Source organism: Bos mutus, chromosome 19 (assembly GCF_027580195.1).
Source record: "Bos mutus isolate GX-2022 chromosome 19, NWIPB_WYAK_1.1, whole genome shotgun sequence".
NCBI lineage: Eukaryota > Metazoa > Chordata > Mammalia > Artiodactyla > Bovidae > Bos > Bos mutus.
The window spans coordinates 52,410,423-52,434,151 of NC_091635.1; the positions used below are offsets into that span (position 1 = coordinate 52,410,423).

The following is a 23,729-nucleotide window of genomic DNA, read 5'->3' on the forward strand; positions in this document are numbered from 1 at the left end:
GGAAACTATAAAAGTTTGTGTGATTTATTTTCTTTATTGCGGTGGTCTGGTACCAAACTGCACGTTTTTTTTTTTTTTCAAACTGCACTATTTTAGAAGTATGCCTATACTACGTATTTTATAATTAAGAAAAAGTAATACTCTTCAAAAAAAAAAAATAAAGCTTTCAAAAACCTAAGAAAACATCCTTTCTTTCAGTTTCATACCTGGGAATAATATCTATGAAAAGTTAAGAAAAGAGTAAAATATCCCAGTGCTTTTGAAATTTTATGCATTACTCAAGGATCATGATTTCTTGAATCATGTTGCCACATAATTTAAAAGGGCTGAATAGTGGCTTCCCCCAAAATGTTTACAATCTAATCCTTGAAATTTGTAAATGCTAATTTACGTGCCAAAAGGGACTCTGCAGATGTGATTAAGGACCTGGAGATGGGGATATTATCCTGAATTGTCTGACTGGTCCCTAAATGCAATCACAAGTGTCCTTTTAAGGGGGAGGCAGGAGGAGACAGTGTGAGAAAAAGACAATAAAAACCCAGAAATAGACTGGGAGATGCTATGCTGAAGTCTTTAAAGATGGACTATGAGTCAAAGAATGCAGGCAGCTTCTAGAAGCTAGAAAAGGCAAGGAAACAGATTTTTCCATAGACCCTCCCAATGGAATGCAGGCCTGCTGACACCTTGATTTTAGGCCTTTGTGATGACCAACCTAGACAGCATATTAAAAAGCAGACACGTTACTTTACCAACAAAGGTCCGTCTAGTCAAGGCAATGGTTTTACCAGCAGTCATGTATGGATGTGAGAGTTGGACTGTGAAGAAAGCTGAGTGCCGAAGAATTGATGCTTTTGAACTGCGGTGTTGGAGAAGACCCTTGAGAGTCCCTTGGACTGCAAGGAGATCCAACCAGTCCATTCTGAAGGAGATCAGTCCTGAATATTCATTGGAAGGACGGATGCTGAAGCTGAAACTCCAATACTTTGGTCACCTGATGTGAAGAACTGACTCATTGGGAAAGACCCTGATGCTGGGAAAGATTGAAGGCAGAAGGAGAAGGGGACGAGAGGATGAGATGGTTGGATGGCATCACTGACTCAATGGACATGAGTTTGAGTAAACTCCAGGAGTTGATGACGGACAGGGAAGCCAGGCATGCTGCAGTTCACGGGGTTGCAAACAGCCGGACACGATTGAGTGACTGAACAACAAATGATTTCAGACTCGTGTTCTTTTAAGCCACTAATCTGCAGTAATTTATGACAGCAGAAAAAGGAAATTAATACAAATCATAATTTCAATTTCTTTAAAAAATTTTTTTCATCATATTTATTTTGGCTGTGCTGGGTCTTTGTTGCTGTACAGGCTTTCTCTAATTGTGGTGCATGGACTTCTGATTTCAGTGGCTTCTGTTGTTGCAGCCTCTGGAACAGAGGCTTAAAAGTTGTGGCACATGGACTTAGTTGCTACATGTGGGATCTTCCCAGCCCAGGGACTGAACCTGTGTCTCCTGCCTTGGCAAACAGATTCTTCACCACTGAGCCACCAGGGAAGCCCTAATTTCAATTTCTGTTAAAAGGAACATATATGCTTATTAGAAGTGTTGTTTATAACAGTAAAAATACAGTAATAACTAAACCTCCAAAAGAAAATTTTTTTTAATTTTATTTTTAAACTTTACATAATTGTATTAGTTCTGCCAAATATCAAAATAAATCCGCCACAGGTATACATGTGTTCCCCATCCTGAACCCTCCTCCCTCCTCCCTCCCCATACCATCCCTCTGGGTCGTCCCAGTGCACTAGCCCCAAGCATCCAGTATCGTGCATCGAACCTGGACTGGCATCTCGTTTCTTACATGATATTTTATATGTTTCAATGTCATTCTCCCAAATCTTCCCACCCTCTCCCTCTCCCACAGAGTCCATAAGACTGTTCTATACATCAGTGTCTCTTTTGCTGTCTCGTAAAGTATGTGTGTTAGTTGCTCAGCTGTCTTGACTCTTTGTGACCTTTTGGAGTGTAGCCCGCCAGGCTCCTCAGTCCATGGAATTCTCCAGGCAAGATTACTGGAGTAGGTAGCTATCCCCTTAGGCACAACCATTGAGAAATATTATAGAAAAGGAGTTCGTGATGGACAGGGAGGCCTGGCGTGCTGTGATTCATGGGGTCGCAGAGTCGGACACGAATGAGTGACTGAACTGAACTGAAGGTTAACTGAGCTCTGGGATTCAGTTTGAACTGTGTTGTTGAAGACTCTTTAGAGTCCCTTGGACTGCAAGGAGATCCAAGCAATCCATCCTAAACGAAATCAGTCCTGAATATTCATTGGAAGGACTGATGCTAAAGCTGAAACTCCAATACTTTGGCCAACTGATGTGAAGAACTGACTCACTATAAAAGATCCTGACGCTGGGGAAGATTGAAGGCAGGAGGAGAAGGGGACGACAGAGGATGAGATGGTTGGATGGCATCACTGACTCGATGAACATGAGTTTGAGCAAGCTCCAGGAGCTGGTGATGGACAGGGAAGGCTGGCAATGCTTTAGTCCATGGAGTCTCAAAGAGTCAAGACATGACTGAGCAAGCTGAACTGAACTGAACTGAGGTCATAAGGGGTCTTCCCTGGTGGCTTATTCCATGAAGAATCTGCCTGCAATGCAGGAGACTTGGTTGGGGCTTCCCAGGTGGCACTAGTGGTAAGGAACCCACCTGCCAATGCAGGAGACGTAAGAGACAAAGGTTCGAGGGTTGGGAAGATCCCCTGGAGGCCATGGCAACCCACTCCAGTATTCTTGCCTGGAGAATCCCATAGACAGAGGAGCCTGGCAGGCTACAGTCCATAGGGTTGCAAAGAGTCAGACATGACTGAAGCGACTTAGCATGCACACCCATGAGGTCATAAGAGCAGGGTCCTCATGCTAAGATTGGCCCCCTTACAAGGACAACTGAAAGCTTGCTCACGTGTGCTCTCAACCTCTATCATGTGAGAATATAGTGAGAACAGGCCGTGGAAGAGATCTCTCACCACATCAGAAACAATGCAAGCACCATGATCTGGGACTTCTAGACTCTAGAACTGTGAGAAAATAAACTTGTTTTAAGCCACCCAATCTATGGGATTTTGCCATGGCAACACAAACTATCACTACAGATTTTAGTATTGAGAAGCGGAGCATAGCTTTAAGGAATACCTAAAATGGGCAAGAAGCTTTGGGACAGTAATGGAGGCTGAAAGAGTTTGGAGGTGGCAAGCTAGAAATATGGATATTAAAGGTGATTCTGGTAAGATTTCAAACAGAAATAAGGAATGTGTTATCAGGAACTGGAGAAAAGATGACCCTTGTTATAACATGGCAGGACACAGGCTTTATGGAATTTAGAACTTGCAGGTAATGAAACTGGCTGTTTAGCTGGGGAGTCTAAGCAAAGTACTGAAGAAGTGGCTTGGTTCCTTATTTAATAGTAAAATGCAAAATGAAGTACATGAATTGAAGAAGAAATTGATAATCAAAAAGGAACCAGAACCTAAAGATTTGGAAAATTCTCAGCCGATCCATATTGCAAAAAAGTAGACAACATGTTCTGAAGAGGACATCAGGGGTGTGGCTGGACCATCCATCACTCCATGAAAAGCTTACGGAATTATAAGAGCAGAAACATCGCTAGTTTGAACTGTCAGGGGCAGAGACAGGACAAAATGAAGGAAGGCTGACTTCTTGGATTTGACAGAACTTGAGAGCTGTTTTGCTGCAAACATCAGGTATTCTTTAAGAAGGAGGAAAACTAAACATGAGGGCTATTCAGAGGCCATCAAGACTACTGCCTCATTTTCAACAGGTCAGATGGCCTCTGGCCAGAGTTCAGGGGCAAAACCCCCACATAGAGCTGTGGGGTGATACTGCCATGCCAGCAGGGCTGGAAGGCAGAGTATCAAACCAAAAAGGTTTAATATCAACCCTTAAGATCTAGTGGAATTTACCTTGCTAGGCTTTGGACTTCTTGGGACCCATCACTCCGCTTTTCCTCCTGATTTCTCCCTTTAGAATGTCTATTCTATCATTGTCCTGTCACTGTATTTTGGAAACACGTGTCAGGTTTCACATGTTCACAGCCAAATTGTACCTGGGGACTTCCCTGGTGGTCCAGTGGTTAAGAATCTGCCTTGCAGTGCAGGAAACAGGGGTCGACCCCTGGTCAGGGAACTAAGATCCTACATGCTGCAGAGCTACTGAGCCTGCACGCCACAACTAGAGAGTTCATGCACTGCAGTGAAGATCCCATGTGCCACAACTAAGACCCAATGTGGCCAAATAAAATTTTAAAATTGTATTTGGAATCCCACATGTGTCTAATTTAGATGATATCTTTTAAAATATTTATTTATTTAGCCCTGTTGGGTCTTAGTTGCGACACATGGGCTTACTTGCCCCATGGCGTGTGGTATCTTAGTTCCCCAACCAGGGACTGAACCCACATATACTGCATTGGAAGGCAGGTTCTTAACCACTGGACCACGAGGGAAGCCTCAAGAGGATATTTTAATGAGACTATGTACTTTACAGTTGATGCTGGAATGAGTTGGGGCTGTTGGGATGACTATACATATTCTGTGTGAGAAAGACATGAATTTGGGGGGACCAGGGGCAGAATGCTATGGACTGATTGTGTTCTCTCAAAATTCATATGCTGAAGCCTTACCTCTAATCTATTTGGGGACAGGACTTTTAGGAGGTAATTAATGTTAAATGAGGTTATTAGAGTGGATTTTTCATATGAATGGTGGCCATATAAGACAAGGAAGAGAGAATGATCTTTCTCCACACACATCCACCTAGGAAAATCTTTGTGAGCACACTGTAAGAAGGAGCTGTCTGCAAGCAAGGGAGACAGCCCTCACCAGAACCAGACCATGCTAGGACACTGTGAAAAACCATGAGAAAATTCCGTTGTGTAATTCAGTGGTATTTTGTTATTACAGCCCAGGCAGACTGAGTTTATAACTAGAAAAATAAATATCTTTTCAGCAATAGCAACAATTTTGAAAAGCTATGATATATAAATTTTATTTAAAAAGTTGCAAACAAAAGAAATACACTTGGCTTTGTCTATATTCAGAGTCCTACAGTTCTTTTAAAGTACAGTGTCATAATGCTTTATAAAATGAGTTCTTACAGTATCCGATGCCTGGTAACACTGATAATTATCACTTAACAACCCCCTTACTCTCCTAATGTTATGATTTGAATAGACAGAATATAAAATGACAAGTAAATTTTTACAATGACTGCATTAATTATAATAAAAATATATGCCTTAAAGTACTCCAAAATAAGATAGCTACACTTGGTTATCCTAAAGTAATCAATTGAAATTAGTCTTAGATAATTAGGATGCCCATAAACCTGATTTTCCTGGGATAGTCCTGATTTATGTCCTGGTATAATGGCTAGCAGAGCCTTCTTTTGCTTCTTAAAAAGTCTTTGCAAACTATAGTTAAGATTGTGTATAATCAATTACAGAATAATTACATGTTTAAAATTTTATGAATTTAGTGTTCAGTCTGGGACAGGAAATACCAACTGTCACTAAAATCTGGAAAATATGGTTGTCACATTATATAATATTCAATCACTTAAATAATTTTCTTCTCTAGGAGTCAAAGTAAATCTTGTAAATGAATTAAGAAGTACTAAGACAAAAAAAAAAAAAAAAGTACTAAGACAAACCAGGTACCAAAACATTTTTAGATTTTGAAACCACTCAAGAATTCAGATTTTTAATTTATTCAAGCAGTGTTAAGATTATTCAAAGGAAAATGTCAATACACCTAGAACTGGATCACATCATGTTTCAAAAATACAGAAATAAATGACTGTGAGCTTATCAACCTGAATATACTGAAGATGTAGGTTCCAGTCAATGTTCTAGATGGGATAACAACTTCTAAGTCTTTCAACATTATAAAATAACATTAAAAAATGAACCAATGACTTCAATTTTAGGATTGAGGTCACTAAAATCAGAGTGGTCATCTAAAATTTGTATCCTACCAATCAACTGAATGTAATAATATGCTGACTCATGGTGCTGGCTTTTCTTTATAGAAATAGGTCATTTTTAAGAGTTATCAAAGCTACATTTAAAGAGAAGAGCACAATGGTAGTGTGAAAAAAATCTTTTCTTCCTAGAAATGTCTAGGCAACTGGCAAAGAAACGAGGGAAAAAAACAGTCTGAATAATAAATTCAGATTAGCCACATGAGATCAGCTTTCCACATTTGCAAAACACAGTACCTGTAATATCTCTACTCAATGTTATTAACAATGAAAACAGGGTCACATATAACTATAGAACAATGCTTAATTTAGAAGAACTCCTTTAGAGAATCATATTTGTTAAGTAGTTTCACTTAGTATAGACCTGATTTGTTCATTCACCATTCACTTAATATATAGACCTAATTCATTCACACCATAGTGTGTTTATACTCTAAAGTAAGAGTCTACTACTTGTAAACATTGCATCTTTCATAGCATCAATACACATGTATACTTTGAGACTAGTCTTTGGATTCCTGTTCTTCCTCTGAGTCCCGTGATCGCTTCCGGGAATTCAATGAACCTTCTGTTTGCAATGAATATGCAGTAGCAACAATAGCATCTCTAAATCCCTGGGGCTGCAAGATGAAAAAGTATACAAGTATGCTTTAAGAACATCTAAAATAACAACTGGTCTTCCAAATACTTTAAAGTAATAAGAGAGCTACTTTATTCTTGGGATAGAAGTTATCAACCACTGTGAGTGAAGAGGATAAACCTCCAAGACAGGTGTCCAAGCCAGGACTATACTATTTTTATCTAGAGTCTCTTATGTATTTACTTATACATACACATATGCAGAAATAATAGTGCATTATAAAAATAATCTCTAAAGGTCAATCCTAACAAACTTTATGGTAGCTTTACTGGAAGAAATGAAAGGAAGTATCCCATATGCCACAAGGCATGGCTGAAAAAAAATCTTTAATATCCTGACATTACCCAGGACATGGAACACACTACCCTACAAATAAGCATTTCCTCTGTTCTTAAGAATAAATTTCAGTTCAATTGTGACTAGAGTATTCTTTATATATACTACTATTTGGGGGATAATGTTCTAAACATCAAAATCTGTCCTCAAATATGTTCACTGCCTACAGAAGCAATTTGTAAATGCTTTCTTCAAATAATTACTGCCCACTAACACCAAAATCCCACTCTAATAAAGTAATACTGACTGTGATCTGAAATGGTACTGTAGATTCCTTCTGGCTTGGTGATTTGTACAATGTCGCCAACCTGCTTAGAGAAAAATAAATATACACACACACATGTCTTAATTAGTTCAGATGACTGAGTTCATAATTTATAGTTTTTCATTATAATTCTATTATTTTGTTGTCTAAGAACACACAAAGAAATATAAAAATACTTCCTTAAAACAATAACTATATATAATATATATAATAACTATTATATATAATAACAATAGAATTGTTTGCATAACTGAAATTTTAAAACAACCTAAAAAGACAATGACTAATTAAAATAAATCATTTTATGAATGACAAGATATTATTTACACGTAAAATAAGGTGGAAGAAAATATTTAATGAGATGGGAAAATATTAATAATACACAAAGTATAAGTTATACTGTATGATCCCACATTTATGAGTAAGCTTACATACATATTTTATACAGAAAAATTACTAGAAGACTACAACCACAAAGTTCAGTTGCTATTACAAGGTGAAGGTTATTTTTTTGTTTGATTATCTATATCTTTCAAACTTTCTACAGTAATTGTGTATTTTTTATGTATGAGAAGCATTAACACATACTCATTATACTAATACAATCAATCTAGGAAAACACATTCTTTCAAAATGAATATGTTCAGAAAAATCATTGTTATAACAGGACAAGGTCTGATTAGGTACAATTTTATTGTGTACTCTAAAACTGAAAGCTCAAAGTGGTTGAGAAACAAAATTCTAAATTCTTATTACCTATACTCAAATACTATAATAGCAACAAATATAGCTGACCCTTGAACAATGCAAGGTTAGGCATACCAATCCTGCAATCAAAAACCTGAATGTGCACGCATGCTAAGTTGCTTCAGTGGTGTCCAACTCTTTGCGATCCTATGGACCATAGCCTGCCAGGCTCCTCTGTCCATGGGATTCTCCAGGGAAGAATACTAGAGTAGGTTGCCATGCCCACCTCTAGAGGATCTTGCCAACCCAAGGATCAAACCGGAGTCTCTTATGTTTCCTGCTTTGGCAGGCAGATTCTTTACCACTAGTGCCACCTGGGAAACCCCCAAAATCCAAATACTCTGCTTCAAAAACAAAGGAATTGATTGATTTATCCAAGAACAGGAAGGTGAGAGAGACTTAGGACTCAACTCCAGTTCTTTTAATTCCACATATTGTGATCTCACTGGCTTCCCTCATAGCTCAGTTGCTAAAGAATTGGCCTGCCAAGCAGGAGACCCAGGTTCAATCCTAGGTCAGGAAGATCCATGGCAACCCACTCCAGTATTCCTGCCTGGAGAATCCCATGGACCGAGGAGCCTGGCAGGCTACAGTCCATGGGGTCACAAGAGTCAGACACAACTTAGTGACTAAACCACCACTACCAAAATGAAAATACAGAAACTATATTTATTGAAAAAAATACATCTATAAGTGGACCCACGCAATTCAAATTCCTGTTCATGGGTCAACTTTACAAGAAAAAACTTTTAAAGTGTCTTTTAAAAATTACTTTAGAACTGATATAACTTATTCACAAAAGCTAAAGGTAGAAGCTACAGCTCAAGTGTTTGACAGATGACTGGATAAACAAAATGTGGTATATACATACCATGGAATATTAGTCTTAAAAAGGAAAGAAATTCTAACATTTGCTGCAATGAACCTTGAAGACATTACACCAAGTCAAATAAAGCCAGTCACAACAGGAACAATATTGTATGCTTCCGCTTATATTAATGAGTGCCTAGACTAGTCAGATTCACAGAGACAGAAGGTAGCACGGTGGTTGCCAGAGGCTGGTGTGGGGGGAGAATAGGTAGTTACTATTTAATAGGCATGGAGTTTCAGTATGGAAAGATGAAAAAGTTCTGGAGATGGATGGTGGGATAGTTGTACAATAATATGAATGTACTTCATGCCACTGAATTATACACTTACACGGTTAAAATGGTAAATTTTATGTTATAATACTGTAACACAATTTTTAAAAACTGATGTAACTGTACACAATGAAGATGCTAAGTTAAGAGAAAAATCAGACTCTCTTAAAAGATTATTTGTTTACATATAATGTTAATTTGTTTTCAAAGATAATTTATGAAGGCCATTTTTGTTTATGATCTGTTATTCTCTGTTTTGAAACTGCCCTGCTCCTCAGGCATAATTCAAAAAAGAAGCAATCAAAGACCATCATCCACTCAATAGTTTTTAGGTTTGTTCTTTCAGGATGAAAACAAGAATTCAAAATGTCATCTTTGTAATTGCAACTGTACGCATAAATAAAATAACTGCAAAGTAATATGTAACATAAGAATGTTATGGGTTTTTTTATTTATTTTAATTGGAGGTTAATTAATTTACAATATTGTATTGGTTTTGCCATATATCAACATGAATCCGCCACGGGTGTACACGTGCTCCCCATCCTGAATACACGTGCTCCCCATCCTGAAAGAATGTTATGTTAAGGAGTTATGTTCTGTTAGTTGTGTTAGGGAGTGAAATCATCAACTTTTATGATGCTTTAGGGTTGACTGTCTATCTTTAATGCAAAATGAAACAGGAAAAATAGAGGCACCTCCTTAAAATTAAAAAAAATCACACATTTTGATCCAATAAAACAAAAATTAGCTAATCTTCTGAAAAATGAGTATCTAAATCACCTCATATCACCATATGTCCAAAAAGGTACCCAGTATATCCGATTTTCCTGAGAAAATTATTAAAAAGGAAATAAGCTTTTAAGAAGAATTTACAAGTTTATTAAGAATCCTAAAGTCAAAGGGACATTACGTATTCAGATGGAAAAATCTTCCTCGAATTTCTAGGTAAAAACAAAATTTATTTCATGTCTGCATCTCAAGATACCTTTTTAAACAACAAACTAAACTGAAGAATCACTTGGCTCGTGGCCCCAGCTGAGATGAAGCTTAACATATGGCTGAACTGCATAGTTTAGGTCAGGAAGAAACAAGACAGAAGCACAGTTTGTGCTCTAAAGCTGAGACACATATGAAACAGTGTGTGGGGGTGTTGATGTATTACTCCACTCCACCACCAGATCTTCTTGGCAAAGCACGGTATAATTCTGAACAATCTTGGCCTCATATTATCATGAATATGCAAATTGGAGGAAAACCCACACAATATACAGGACAGAGACAAAAGTATTTCTTTTAATAACTGTTGAAATGTTATTCTGTTACTAGTCAAAGGCTAAAAATCCTGGTGAAGAACAGGGACTGGGGCATGAGATGGGACACTGAAGTTCAATCTCAGTATAAATCTGGCTAGTCAAGGTTTTCATTTTTCTGCTCAGACTAGAAGTGTTCATTTTTATAAACTATTTTCCCCTAGCATAAATTTCTATTTCGATCCTTTCAAGACACACTATATTTTAAAAAGCATACAAAATTTCATGCAACTTTAATAACTTAAAGATATCTAATTTCAAACAATGAAGAATAAAACAATGTTGATTTTATTAGATGAAGTCAACTACTTCTAATTATAAAAAAGTATGCATACTACTTATCATATATCCACAGCCTAGGGAAAAAAGCAGTTTGGAAAAAAAGGTTTTTACCTAAAAAGGAGGATAAGATATACCTTCAGATTCACTAGCAATCAATGCAGTAATATAATTACTTTCAAGAAACAGCAATTATAGGAGAAAAGGAATGGACTCTTATAAAGCCATCTATAAAATGTGGATACTGTATCTGTGTCATAGAGTTATTTGTGAAATAAAATGAAATTTTATGTATACACACACAAAGAGTACTTAGCACAATGAAGAACAGTTAATATTCAAAAAATGGTAGCTGCTATTTACTATGTTTTAATCTTCCTGGGCCTTGATCTTCTCACTGTTAATGATAATAGGTATAGAGCCTTCAAAGAGTTACTGAAGGACTCACAGACATAGAGAACAAATGAGTGGTTACCAGTGGGGAGGGGGGGAACAGCAGTATAGGAATAGGGGATTAAGAGGTACAAACTATTATGTATAAAATAAGCTACAAGGATATCCTGTACAATACAACAAATATAGCCAATATTTTATAATAACTTTAAATGGAGCATAACCTTTTAAAAATTTTGAATCATTATATTGTATACCTGTAACATATAATATTGTATATCAACTATAGTTAAATTTGGTTAAAAAGAGATATTGAATGGATTATATGCAATGCTGTATATAAGGTGCACAGTTAAATACCTAGCACAAGCAAGCACTCATTAAAACAATACAAGACATAAGAAAAACATTCACAGAGCAGTAGATTTCCCCTAAATCTATCTATTCAATGTCAGCGTTCTACACCACTAATTTCTTGGGAAGGATTAGTAAGAGGCTGAAGTCATAAAATGGTTAACTCTGAAGAAAGTAAGCATGATTTTCCGACCAATGCTTCTACGATTTGACAAAGGGAAACTTCTTCTGATGAGTGCATAAACAGATGAAAGAAACGAAGAAAAAGATGAAAGAAGTATTTTTCTTTACTCCTATTTTTCTCACTTCTTAGATGTATTCTGTTATTGAGTATTTAATACTAGAATAGTAGAAGAAGACCACTATAGTACACTTGCTCAGGAGGAATTTCTAAAAACATTTAAATAGTGAGATGTACTTTACAGAAAACCTCAATCTGGAAAAATATAAACAATACGTTCAAAAGACTCTCATCTGGAGAACTGTTGCCAAATCTTTACAATAGGGTTTGTCGCTGAGAAAAGAACTGCTTTTGTGAATCCAGTATACAATGACTTATTTATAGAGTTGGGGGGATGGGAGTCAATGGTAAAACACTATGCATTATGGGGGGGGAAGTTACCTGAAGTCTTTGGAAATGCCATCGGTTTTTTTTTGGTGGCAGATACATGTTTTAATTCATATTATCATATAAAATAAAGTCATATTATAAATTCGTGGCTATATGAAACTTTTAGTATTTTATTCATTTTCATAGTTTTACAGTATTAGTAAAAATAATGACCATTATAAATAAGTATAAAATGGAAGTTCATGAAAAAATAACCCCAAGTCTTCCTTGACTCCCACCCTCCCACCAAAAAACTAGCTAGTATATGGCAAATATCCTTTTCACATATTATCTTTAGGCATATATTCACTTTGTAGTGGTGGATGGTTTAGTCACTAAGTCGTGTCTGACTCTTGTGATCCCACGGACTGTAGCCTGCCAGGCTCCTCTGTCCATGGTGTTTTCCAAGCAAGATTACTGGAGCGGGTTGCCAATTCCTTCTCCAGGGAAATGCCATCTTTAAAAGCAACACAAACTGCATGAACTAGTTACAAAAGATGTACAGAAATGTAATCAGTTCTGCTATGAGCTCAGGGTCAGTAAGACCTAACTTGGTCAGGCTTGATTTTTTTCACTTTGTACAAGAATGAAGAAATGCAGATAAAGAAATAGTATATCTGACCAAACCCAGTATGTGTTAAAGCAATCTTTTCTTTATCCACATGCTGTCTCAATTTCCCCATTTTACTGGAGCATTCCCAAACCAAGTTTTCTTGGTTATACCAATTAATTTCAAAGCAGAAAGGCTAGCATAAATCTGACATTTCTAGGCTCCATAGCTTTCAATTGCCTATTTTGAAGAAAATGAAAAGTGGTTTGTTCACTTGCTTAGTAGCTTTAAAAACAAACACAAAGGTTTCATGCTGCCATAGTTTTATTTTCAAGAACAATACTTGTGAAAGGTATAACAAAAGTAGGGTAGGGAAATATAAAAGAAAACAAAAATAGACACATTTTCATACAAGAAATATATTAAGAAACTAAGAAAAACCATCCTATTTTCCACATAAATTAAAGTCCTAAAGCTAACCTCAGAAGTTTTCCTTTTGTCCTGATTTTACTCTTCTTTCAATCCGTTCCAGGAACACAGAGTACTCAGATCCCTCTGCACGGTTAATAAATGGTACTTGATTTCAAAGAGCTTTAGAAGGTGGCATTCTTTGGCCACCTACTCATTTCAGGTGCACCCCATGGTTTAAATATTCCAAAGAACTTCCTATATAGCTAACTGTGCAGTATAACAACATGTTTTTATGCCTGCTTTGGGAGAAGGCAACAGAAGCTTTAGTTCACGGGGCACTGTAGAGCTCATCTAGCTCTAAGGAACTGATAAATGTTCAGTGTAATTTACCCAATATTTAGAATTACTAACCTGTTTCTATACTAACCTTTGCTTTTGGTCCCAGTGAAAGATAAGCCGTATTGTAGCAGCATGTCCCCAACTTTCCCCTGAGGGAAAAAGAACAGGATAACTGACTAGAGTGTAAGTCTCTGAGAACGCCTCTGACCAAAAGCAATTTTTCTTTACTCAATTTAACATAATGAAAGTATATCTGGTTTCAAAAAACCAGGTTTTGGCTAACATCCTGAAATTAATTGATTTTTACCTATCTGTGGAAATACTGGAGAGCATTATCACTACCCTCTTCTTGCTTTCAGAAAACTTTATTGAGTCAATCCATTTGTCAATCTTCCTTATCAACAGGCTTACTGACATATTTTGACCACCAGTAGAAAAGCAAAACCTCTGACAGAATATTTTTAAAGATTTTAGTAGAGACAAATCTTGAAGCACTGTGTCCTAATAAAACCATGAGTAAAAATTTGGAAAACTCAGCAGTGGCCACAAGACTGGAAAAGTTCAGTTTTCATTCCAATCCCAAAGAAAGGCAATGCCAAAGAATGCTCAAACTACCACACAATTGAACTCATCTCACACGCTAGTAAAGTAATGCTCAAAATTCTCCAAGCCAGGCTTCAGCAATACGTGAACCGTGAACTTCCAGATGTTCAAGCTGGTTTTAGAAAAGGCAGAGGAACCAGAGATCAAATTGCCAACATCCGCTGGATCATGGAAAAAGCAAGAGAGTCCCAGAAAAACATCTATTTCTGCTTTATTGACTATGCCAAAGCCTTTGACTGTATGGATCACAATAAACTGTGGAAAATTCTTCAAGAGATGGGAATACCAGACCACCTGACCTGCCTCTTGAGAAATCTGTATGCAGGTCAGAAAGCAACAGTTAGAACTGGACATGGAACAACAGACTGGTTCCAAATAGGAAAAGGAGTACGTCAAGGCTGCATATTGCCACCCTGCTTATTTAACTTATATGCAGAGTACATCATGAGAAATGCTGGGCTGGAAGAAGCACAAGCTGGAATCAAGATTGCTGGGAGAAATATCAATAACCTCAGATATGCAGGTGACACCACCCTTATGGCAGAAAGTGAAAAGGAACTAAAAAGCCTCTTGATGAAAGAGGAGAGTGAAAAAGTTGGCTTAAAGCTCAACATTCAGAAAACAAAGATCATGGCATCCAGTCCCATCACTTCATGGGAAATAAATGGGGAAACAGTGAAAACAGTGTCAGACTTTATTTTTTTGGGCTCCAAAACCACTGCAGATGGTGACCGCAGCCATGAAATTAAAAGACCCTTACTCCTTGGAAGAGGAGTTATGATCAACCTAGATAGCATATTGAAAAGCAGAGACATTACTTTGCCAACAAAGGTCCATCTAGTCAAGGCTATGGTTTTTCCAACAGTCATGTATGGATGTGAGTTGGACTGTGAAGAAAGCTGAGTGCCGAAGAATTGATGCTTTTGAACTGTGGTGTTGGAGAAGACTCTTGAGAGTCCCTTGGACTGCAAGGAGATCCAACCAGTCCATCCTAAAGGAGATCAGCCCTGGGTGTTGTTTGGAAGGAATGATGCTGAAGCTGAAACTCCAGTACTTTGGCCACCTCATGCAAAGAGTTGACTCATTGGAAAAGACTCTGATGCTGGGAGGGATTGGAGGCAGGAGGAAAAGGAGACGACAGAGGATGAGATGGCTGGATGGCATCACTGACTCAATGGACGTGAGTTTGAGTGAACTCCGGGAGTTGGTGATGGACAGTGAGGCCCTGGCGTGCTGCGATTCATGGGGTCGCAGAGTCAGACACGACTGAGCGACTGAACTGAACTGAAGGTTAGAAACAGAGTTATAACCTTATTCGTAATAGTGTGATTTGTATTTAAAATGGATTCACCCCTTCTCCCGCTTACGAGTATGTGATTTCTGAGAACAAGAATCATCTTATGAATATTTATACACTATGGACCTGACACAAGAGTTGCCAGAGAGTAGATGCTCAATAAATGTTAAACAATTGAAAGGATGAGTCAGTATCTCAGGGCACTGTGTTCCACGCTAAGATTTATCAGCAAATAAGAGAGAGTCTTCTCTGCTTTCTTGGAACTTACAATACTCAATAAGCATCACACCAAAGAGAGAGAAAAACATGAATTTAACTACAAATTTTGTATTAATTGCCTACCCAGTGCAGGAACCAGCAAGGCCTGATTTCTATCAAACTTTGTTGTCATCTGATTGGTTAAAATTACCTACAAAAGCAAAATGTGAGAATATTAGGTGAGTCTCCCCCCAAAATTACAAGGTCTAAAGACATCATGTGTAAAAACTTAATAACTAGGAGCACTGGAAACAAGGGAATGTGTATTCTTTATCACTATTTCTTCTCTAGAATATATTTATTTAAAGGAATATAAAATCCTTAATAAATCTCTGGCAGTCCAGTAGTTAAGACTTCATGCTTTCAATGCAGTTTGGCCACGGGTTTGATCCTTGGTGGGGGAACTAAGATCCCACATGCTGCATGGTGTGCCCAAATTAAAAAATAAAATCCTTAATAAAATTAACTCAGTGTTTATACTGTTAGGGGAGAGACAATATAATCATTTACGATTTTACAGGAATAAAAAAAGAAACTGAGGCAAAGAATGAGGAGAGACCTAAAATCATATAGAGAGCACAGTATAATTAAAAGAACTAGGAAAGAATAAAATCCAATAACAGATCAAATGACCCCAAATTATAACTATACTAGCCTGCTCAGATAATAGAGATACAGGTATTGTCTTACTCATAGATGGCCTCAAGGCTAACGATATTGCTAATTCTTTTACATATAGTGGCCTACAGAAAAGATAATGTATTTAAAAAGGTAGCAATTTTATTTTTTTGGTGTATTTAGTTTTTGGCTGCACCACGTAGCATATAGGGATCTTAGTTCCTCAACCAGGAATCAAATCTGTGCCCCCTGCAGTGGAATCTCAATTCTTAACCAATGGACCACCAGGGAAGTCCCACAAGATAGCAATTTGAAAGCAGAGACAAAAAGTGTTTAAGGCTAACTGAACACAGTAAAAGTCAGATTATCTGGCACCTTCTCATCGAAAATTCTCCAGAAACGGTTATTTTAAATACTGTTCCAATATAGATCTTCTCTCCAGAAATAAGACAGATACTACTACAAGCTGAAACTGGTAAAGAACTTCTAAAAAAGCAATGAGAAAAGATCTAAAAAAGCCACCAATTCTTTAAGAAAACTGAGGAAGAAAAGGCTATTTGGCTGTTCCCACCGTAGTGATCAACACCATAAAATTTTCATCTACAAAGGAGAAATGTGTGATATAGATTTCAGGCAGGCACAAACTGGATGACAACAACTTCCTCTAGTCTCTCTCCTCTGAATGCCACAGTGGTTTTCCCGTGTGTTACCTTACTCCAGGTATCTGTAGGATACCTGGAGGATAAGCTAAGTAGGAACTTAAATTGGTAATTAACTGAAATATGTCTAACTGGCATCTACAACACGTAATACTCTTTACATACTACCAAGTATTTCATCTTTAGCAAGTGGGATATTTACTTACACCAACACCTTTTGATTAAAGGTGCACTATTCAATTCTGTAGCCATTAGCCATATAGCTTTTAAAAACTAAATTAATTAAAACTAGAAATTCAGTTCTTCCACAGCATTAGCCACATTTGAAGTGCTCAACAACCATGCAACTATTATATCAGACTGAGCATTTTTTCTTTACAGAAAGTTCAATCAGACAACATTGCTTTACAGACTATTACACATCTTACACATTATCCACTACACACCTTGAGGCAAATGTAAATAGACATACTGGCTTACCAGTTGTTCAACATCCCAAAATCAGAATTTGCATCACTAGAAAATATTTATAAAATAATTAATACTCTTTCTGCAAATGTTGGGTTTACCATGATATAAATGAAAGTTATTGCGTAATTACTCCAAGCTCTTAAAGAATGAGTCCTGGGACCTCCCTGGTGGACTAGTGGTCAGGATTCTAGGCTTTTGTGCAAACTGTGATGGATGGTGCCAAAAAAAAAAAAAAAATGCATCTTAAAGTAGTGAAGTAACAATCACTTTGAAATTATGAACGTCAGTGCTTTAAGGATACTTCTGCTGTCCAAATGTCCTTAAATGAATGAACAGATAAACAAAATACGGTATACAAATAAAATGCAAAATTATTCAGTCATAAAAAGCATACTGATACATGCTACAACATGGATGAACCTTGAGAATATTATGCTAAGTGAAAGAAGCCAGACATAAAAGACCATATATTGTATGAATTTATATAAAATATCCAAAGACGACAAATCCATAGAGACAGCAGACTAGTGGTTGTTAGTGGCTATAGGGAGGGTGCGATGGGGAATGATGGTGAACGGGTATGAAAGTTCTTTTTGGGGTGGTGGAAATGTTCTAAAATTAGATAGCTGTGATGGTTGTACAGTTCTGAATACACCAAAATGCACTGAGCTACACTTTAAAATGGTAAATCTTATGGTTTATTAACTATATCTAATAGGGCTGTTAAAATTTTTTCTGCTAAAAAATAAATGTATCTCTAAAAGGTGAACTATACCTCAAGAAAAAAAGTCTATCTTATATTTTAGCCACACACACAAAAAAGTATAATTGGAATCTAATCAGGAGGAAACATCACAGAAACCCAAACTGCAGAGATATTCTCTAAAAGTCCTGGCCTGTATTCTTAAAACATAGCAATAGCACAAAAGTAAAGAAAGGCAACTAAAGAGATATGACAAGTTAAAAGCAATATGTGATTCCAGCTGGGAAAATGAACTGGGGAAAAAATTGTTATGAAGGACATCACTGAGATAAGTGACTGAACTAAAATATGGATTAAATATTAAAGTGCAATATAATATTAAATGTCCTCAATTTGATAACTATACTCTGGATACCGTATGAGACTGTTCTCATTCTTAGGAAATATATACTGAAGTATTATTAGACAAACGGATATGATGTGTGCATACATTTTAAACAGTTTTTAAACAGTTCAGAAAAATATACACATAAACTGTGTGTGTGTATCTGTGTCTGTGTGTGTGTACAGAAAGAGAGTGGGGAGAGAGAATAAGAATGAAAAAGCAAATCTTGGGAAATGTTATATAGGAATTCTTTATACTATCCAAATCAGCAAAATAAATTTTATCTTTTCCCCACTGAACTATAAACAACAAAAAAAAGAATTCCCATTCATTGATGTACAGAACATACTTTGGAATACACTTTCTGGGAGCATTTTGCTAATATATAACAAAAGGTTTAAAAATAGAGATATCCCGTTTGGCTTAATATTTTCACAAGTAATTGGACACATGGACAAAGAAGCATATATTAAGTTGTTGACTCTAAACAACGGGTGACATTTCATGTTGTTTAGACTACTTTTTTTCGCAGTGGTGGCAGTGGGGAGCTGCACTTCACAGCTGGCGGCACCTCAGTAACCTGACCAAGGACTGAACCTGAGCCATGGCAATGAAAGCCTGGAACCCTAATCACTAAGCCACCAGGGAACTCCCTAGATTACTTTTTTAATCAGAAAAGATGAAGCTCTGTTAAAAAACAAAAGCAAAAACCTAAGGAACTATACAACCCATTATCCTTGAGTGCCCCCTACTGGGGACTCTTCGCTGATACTGCTGCTGCTGCTAAGTTGCTTCAGTCATGTTGGACTCTGTGCGACCCCACTGACGGCAGCCCACCAGGCTCCCCCGTCCCTGGGATTCTCCAGGCAAGAACACTGGAGTGGGTTGCCATTTCCTTCTCCAATGCATGAAAGTGAAAAGTGAAAGTGAAGTTGCTCAGTCACCTCTGACTCCTAGCAACCCCATGGACTGCAGCCTACCAGGCTCCTCCGTCCATGGGACTTTCCAGACAAGAGTACTGGAGTGGGGTGCCATTGCCTTCTCCATCACTGATACTAACACAATGCTACATTACAAATCAGGCTTCCCAGGTAGCTCAAGGGGTGAAGAACCCGCCTGCCAGTGTAGGAGAAAGGTTTGATCCCTGGGTTGGGAAGATCCCCTGGAGGTGGAAATGGCAACCCTCTTCAGTATTCTTGCCTAAAAAAAAATCCCTTGGAAAGATAGGCCTGCCTGGTGGGCTAGTTTATGGGGTCACAAAGAGTTGGACACAACTGAACATGCAAGAAATTACAAATTAATGACAAGAAATAATTCAAGACAGGACACCATGTTTTGAGGATATGCAAAAAAAAAAAAAAAAAAAAAAAAAAACTCAAAAGAAAAAACGTACGTTTCGAAGTGATTTTAATGAGGAGTTATTTACAACTTTGTGCTTAGGATTCTAACTGAGGTACAGACAAGAAAATCAAGGTAAGTAGTTTGACCTCCCTTCTCCCTCCCAGACGTGTGTGTGTGTGTGTGTGTGTGTGTGTGTGAGGTGGGATGAAGCTGCAGAGAGGGAAGTGCAAACAGGCAGTTAAAAAAAAGTTTTTACCTCACTCCTTTTTTATCTCTTTACTTCTGAGCTCATCTTTACCTCTCTCCTCACATTACATATCTGGAAGAGTTAGTTTCTCCTCTAAATATTTAGGCTGTTTACACAATTTTTTTACCCATCCGAGTGTGTGATTCTACATTATGTATTAATCAAAGGCTCAAGAATAAAAGAAAAATGGCAATGTTGGAAGAGCTTACCTGAGAACATCAAGTATATTACAAAGAAAACAATGTAATTATCAAAGGTGGCATTTCTTTATCAAAGTCCATTTTTATAATTCAGCATTTTAATTATGCTTTTTTTTTTTAATTATGCTTTTTACTTTCCAGGAAAACTGATACACAACACTCCGACTAGATTTAATTTGTCTTACAGAAACCAAACTGAAACAAAACTACATTCACAATTGTACACTGGGGCTTCCCTGGTGGTCCGGTGATTAAGAATCCACCTGCCAATGCAGGGGACACGCATTCAACCCCTGGTTTGGGAAGATTCCACATGCTATATGGCAAGTAAGCCAAAACTACTGAGCCAGCACTCTAGAGCCTGCAAGCCACAGGTACTGAAGCCCACGCACTTAGAGCCTGTGCTCTGCAACAAGAGAAGCCACCACAATGATGAGCCCTCACACTACAATGAAAAGTACCCCTGCTTGCTGCAACTAGAAAAAGCCCATGTGCAGCAACAAAGACAGACAAAAAATATATATAAATATTAATAAAAAAAGAACTGTATGTCCATATTATTTGCTTTCAGACAAATTTTATATTTTACTATTTCTAGACTTTAACATTTAATTTCTGGGTTTTTCTGTCATATTGCACAACATGCAAGATCTTAGTTATTTGACCAGGAATCAAACCTGTACCCCCTGCACCAGAAAAGTAGAATCCTAAACACTGAACCACCAGGGAATTCCCTACATGTGAACATTTTATATAATCGTGACTTTATAACAAAACTCCCTTTACTAATAATACTTACAGCTAATCTGTGGTTGTTTGCAAGGCTGATCATCTGCTGGGCTAGGCCATTTAATAATCGAGTACGAAGGGACAGGTCATCTAGGTCATGACGAAAAGGAAAAGCGATACCATCCACTATCACTAATCGAACCTAATTACAAAAGAGATAATGATATTAGGTTTGGTATTTAAAATAAAATAATAAATGGCAACCACAAAGCAGAGTCCATTACAGAAAAAAAAGAAACAAAATTTTAAAATCCAGCGTTCTATTTCCTACTCTCCAAAGACTTTATTTTGGTCAGGTAGAAAGCTATTCAGTGCTTTCTGCACTAGTCACCAGAAGTTAGAATAAACTCTAGTTTTATAATTTATCATCTTAAAAAAATAATTCAATAAAAAAAGCAATTACAAGTTTCTCATAATTTGCCACTATACCCAGTCTTCACAGAGGTGGACCAATAAAAAACTTTTAAAATCTTAGTAAAATCAATTTTTCAATTAAATGTCAATTTTATAATCAGGATTCTTTTTATGTTAAAAAACAAAGCAAAAAAAACCCCTCTCAAATATTAAATTATAAAGGTTTTTTCAAACGCTTTATTTTTGGTATATTTTTCTTTAATTTAAAATACACTATAGGGCAACTAACCATTACAGAATTCAGCAAGAGGCAAGTCTGTTTTGAATTCTAATCAACAAAGTTTACTTGCAGATGATAAATAAACATTTTCATGATAGTTTCATTTCTAATAGGATCTAAATAATGGCTCCTATGGTGAAGTTAGAATAATATATAACCTAAGATCCAAGAACAAACAGAATCTGGAAACTAATCCAACTGTAAACAAGATATGACAAAATTATATATTTTTATAAGGACTAGACAAAAGGAGAAGCTTTTGTGAAGCACTAAGTAGGCTGTTTTTATATCTTTCATTGATTACTTCATTCAACAAATATTTGACACCTACTATATGCTAGTTACTGTTCCATGCACTGGGGAACAAGAGACAAGATCTTTGATCTTTTGGAGCTCATATTCTAGTGGAGTAAGGGACAATTTATATGCAAACAAATATATGAATAATTTCTTTTTTTAAACTCAATAGATTACAAAAGATATAACTCAGCACCATATGATCCAGCAAGCCCACTCCTGGGCATGTATCTGGAGAAAACTGTAATTCAAAAGACACATGCATCCCAGTGTTCATAGCAGCACTATCATAGTAGCCAGGACAAGAAAGCAACATAAATGTCCATCAACAGATGAGTGGATAAAGAACCTGTGGAGTGTGTATATATGTGTGTGTGTGTGTGTGTGTACACACACATACATATATATATCCATGCATAATGTATAAACATATACATTCAATGGAACACTACTCAACCATAAAAAATGAAATAATGCCATGTGCAACAATACGGATGGAACTAGAGATTATCATACTAAGTGAAGTAAGTCAGAAAAAGACAAATATCACATGATACCACTTATATGTATAATCTAAAATATGAAACAAATCAACTTACTTACAAAATAGAAACAGACTCACAGACATAGAAAAAAACATGGTTACTAAGGGGGAAAGTAGTGGAGGGATAAATCAAGAGTATGGGATTAGCAGATACAAACTACTATATATAAAAATATTTAAACAACAAGGTCCTACTGTATAGAATAGGGAATTATATTTACTATCCTGTAATAAACCATAAACAATAAACTGTGGAAAATTCTGAAAGAGATTGGAATACCAGACCACCTGACCTGCCTCTTAAGAAACCTGTGTGCAGGTCAGAAGGCAACAGTTAAAACTGGACATGGAACAACAGACTGGTTCCAAATAGGAAAAGGAGTACGTCAAGGCTGTATATTGTCACCCTGCTTATTTAACTTATATTGCAGAGCACATCATGAGAAACACTGGGCTGGAAGAAGCACAAGCTGGAATCAAGATTTCTGGGAGAAATATCAATAACCTCACATATGCAGATGACATCACCCTTATGGCAGAGAGTGAAGAACTAAAGAGCCTCTTGATGAAAGTAAAAGAGGAGAGTGAAAAAGTAGGCTTAAAGCTCAACATTCAGAAAACTAAGATCATGGCATCCAGTCCCACCACTTCATGGCAAATAGATGGGGAAACAGTGGAAACAGTGGCTGACTTTATTTTTTGGCTCCAAAATCACTGCAGATGGTGACTGGAGCCAGGAAATTGAAAGACGCTTACTCCTTGGAAGAAAAGTTATGACCAACTTAGACAGCATATTCAAAAGCAGAGATGTTACTTTGCCAACAAAGGTCCGTCTAGTCAAGGCTATGGTTTTTCCAGTAGTCATGTATGGATGTGAGAGTTGAACTATAAAGAAGGCTGAGTGCCGAAGAACTGATGCTTTCGAACTATGGTGTTGGAGAAGACTCTTGAGAGTCTCTTGGACTGCAAGGAGATCCAACCAGTCCATCCTAAAGGAGATTAGTCCTGAGTGTTCATTGGAAGGACTGAGGTTGAAGCTGAAACTCCAATACTTTGGCCACCTGATGCGAAGAGCTGATTCATTTGAAAAGACCTTGATGTTGGGAAAGATTAAGGGCAGGAGGAGAAAGGGATGATAGAGGATGAGATGGTTGGATAGCATCACCAACTCAATGGGCATCAGTTTGGGTAAACTCCAGGAGCTGGTGATGGACAGGGAGGCCTGGCATGCTGTACAGTTCATG

The 23,729-nt window shown here is 37.1% G+C and overlaps 1 protein-coding gene across 7 annotated transcripts in view; it reads right to left on the bottom strand.

Moving 5' to 3' along the window:
• Positions 1-1,816: 1,816 nt before the first annotated feature.
• RAD51C (RAD51 paralog C) overlaps positions 1,817-23,729 on the bottom strand; it is a 35,499-nt gene continuing 13,586 nt past the window's right edge. The window contains exons 6-10 of one of the 7 annotated variants that reach the window (XM_070390592.1): positions 21,021-21,152; positions 15,682-15,748; positions 13,528-13,588; positions 7,284-7,347; positions 4,415-6,680 (exon numbers count right to left, since the gene is read on the bottom strand). In XM_070390592.1, the coding sequence (XP_070246693.1) occupies positions 6,564-6,680; positions 7,284-7,347; positions 13,528-13,588; positions 15,682-15,748; positions 21,021-21,152 (441 nt within the window). In that variant the 3' untranslated portion in view covers positions 4,415-6,563. The other 6 variants (XM_070390593.1, XM_070390594.1, XM_005900656.2 and 3 more) reach the window with 6 other exon arrangements.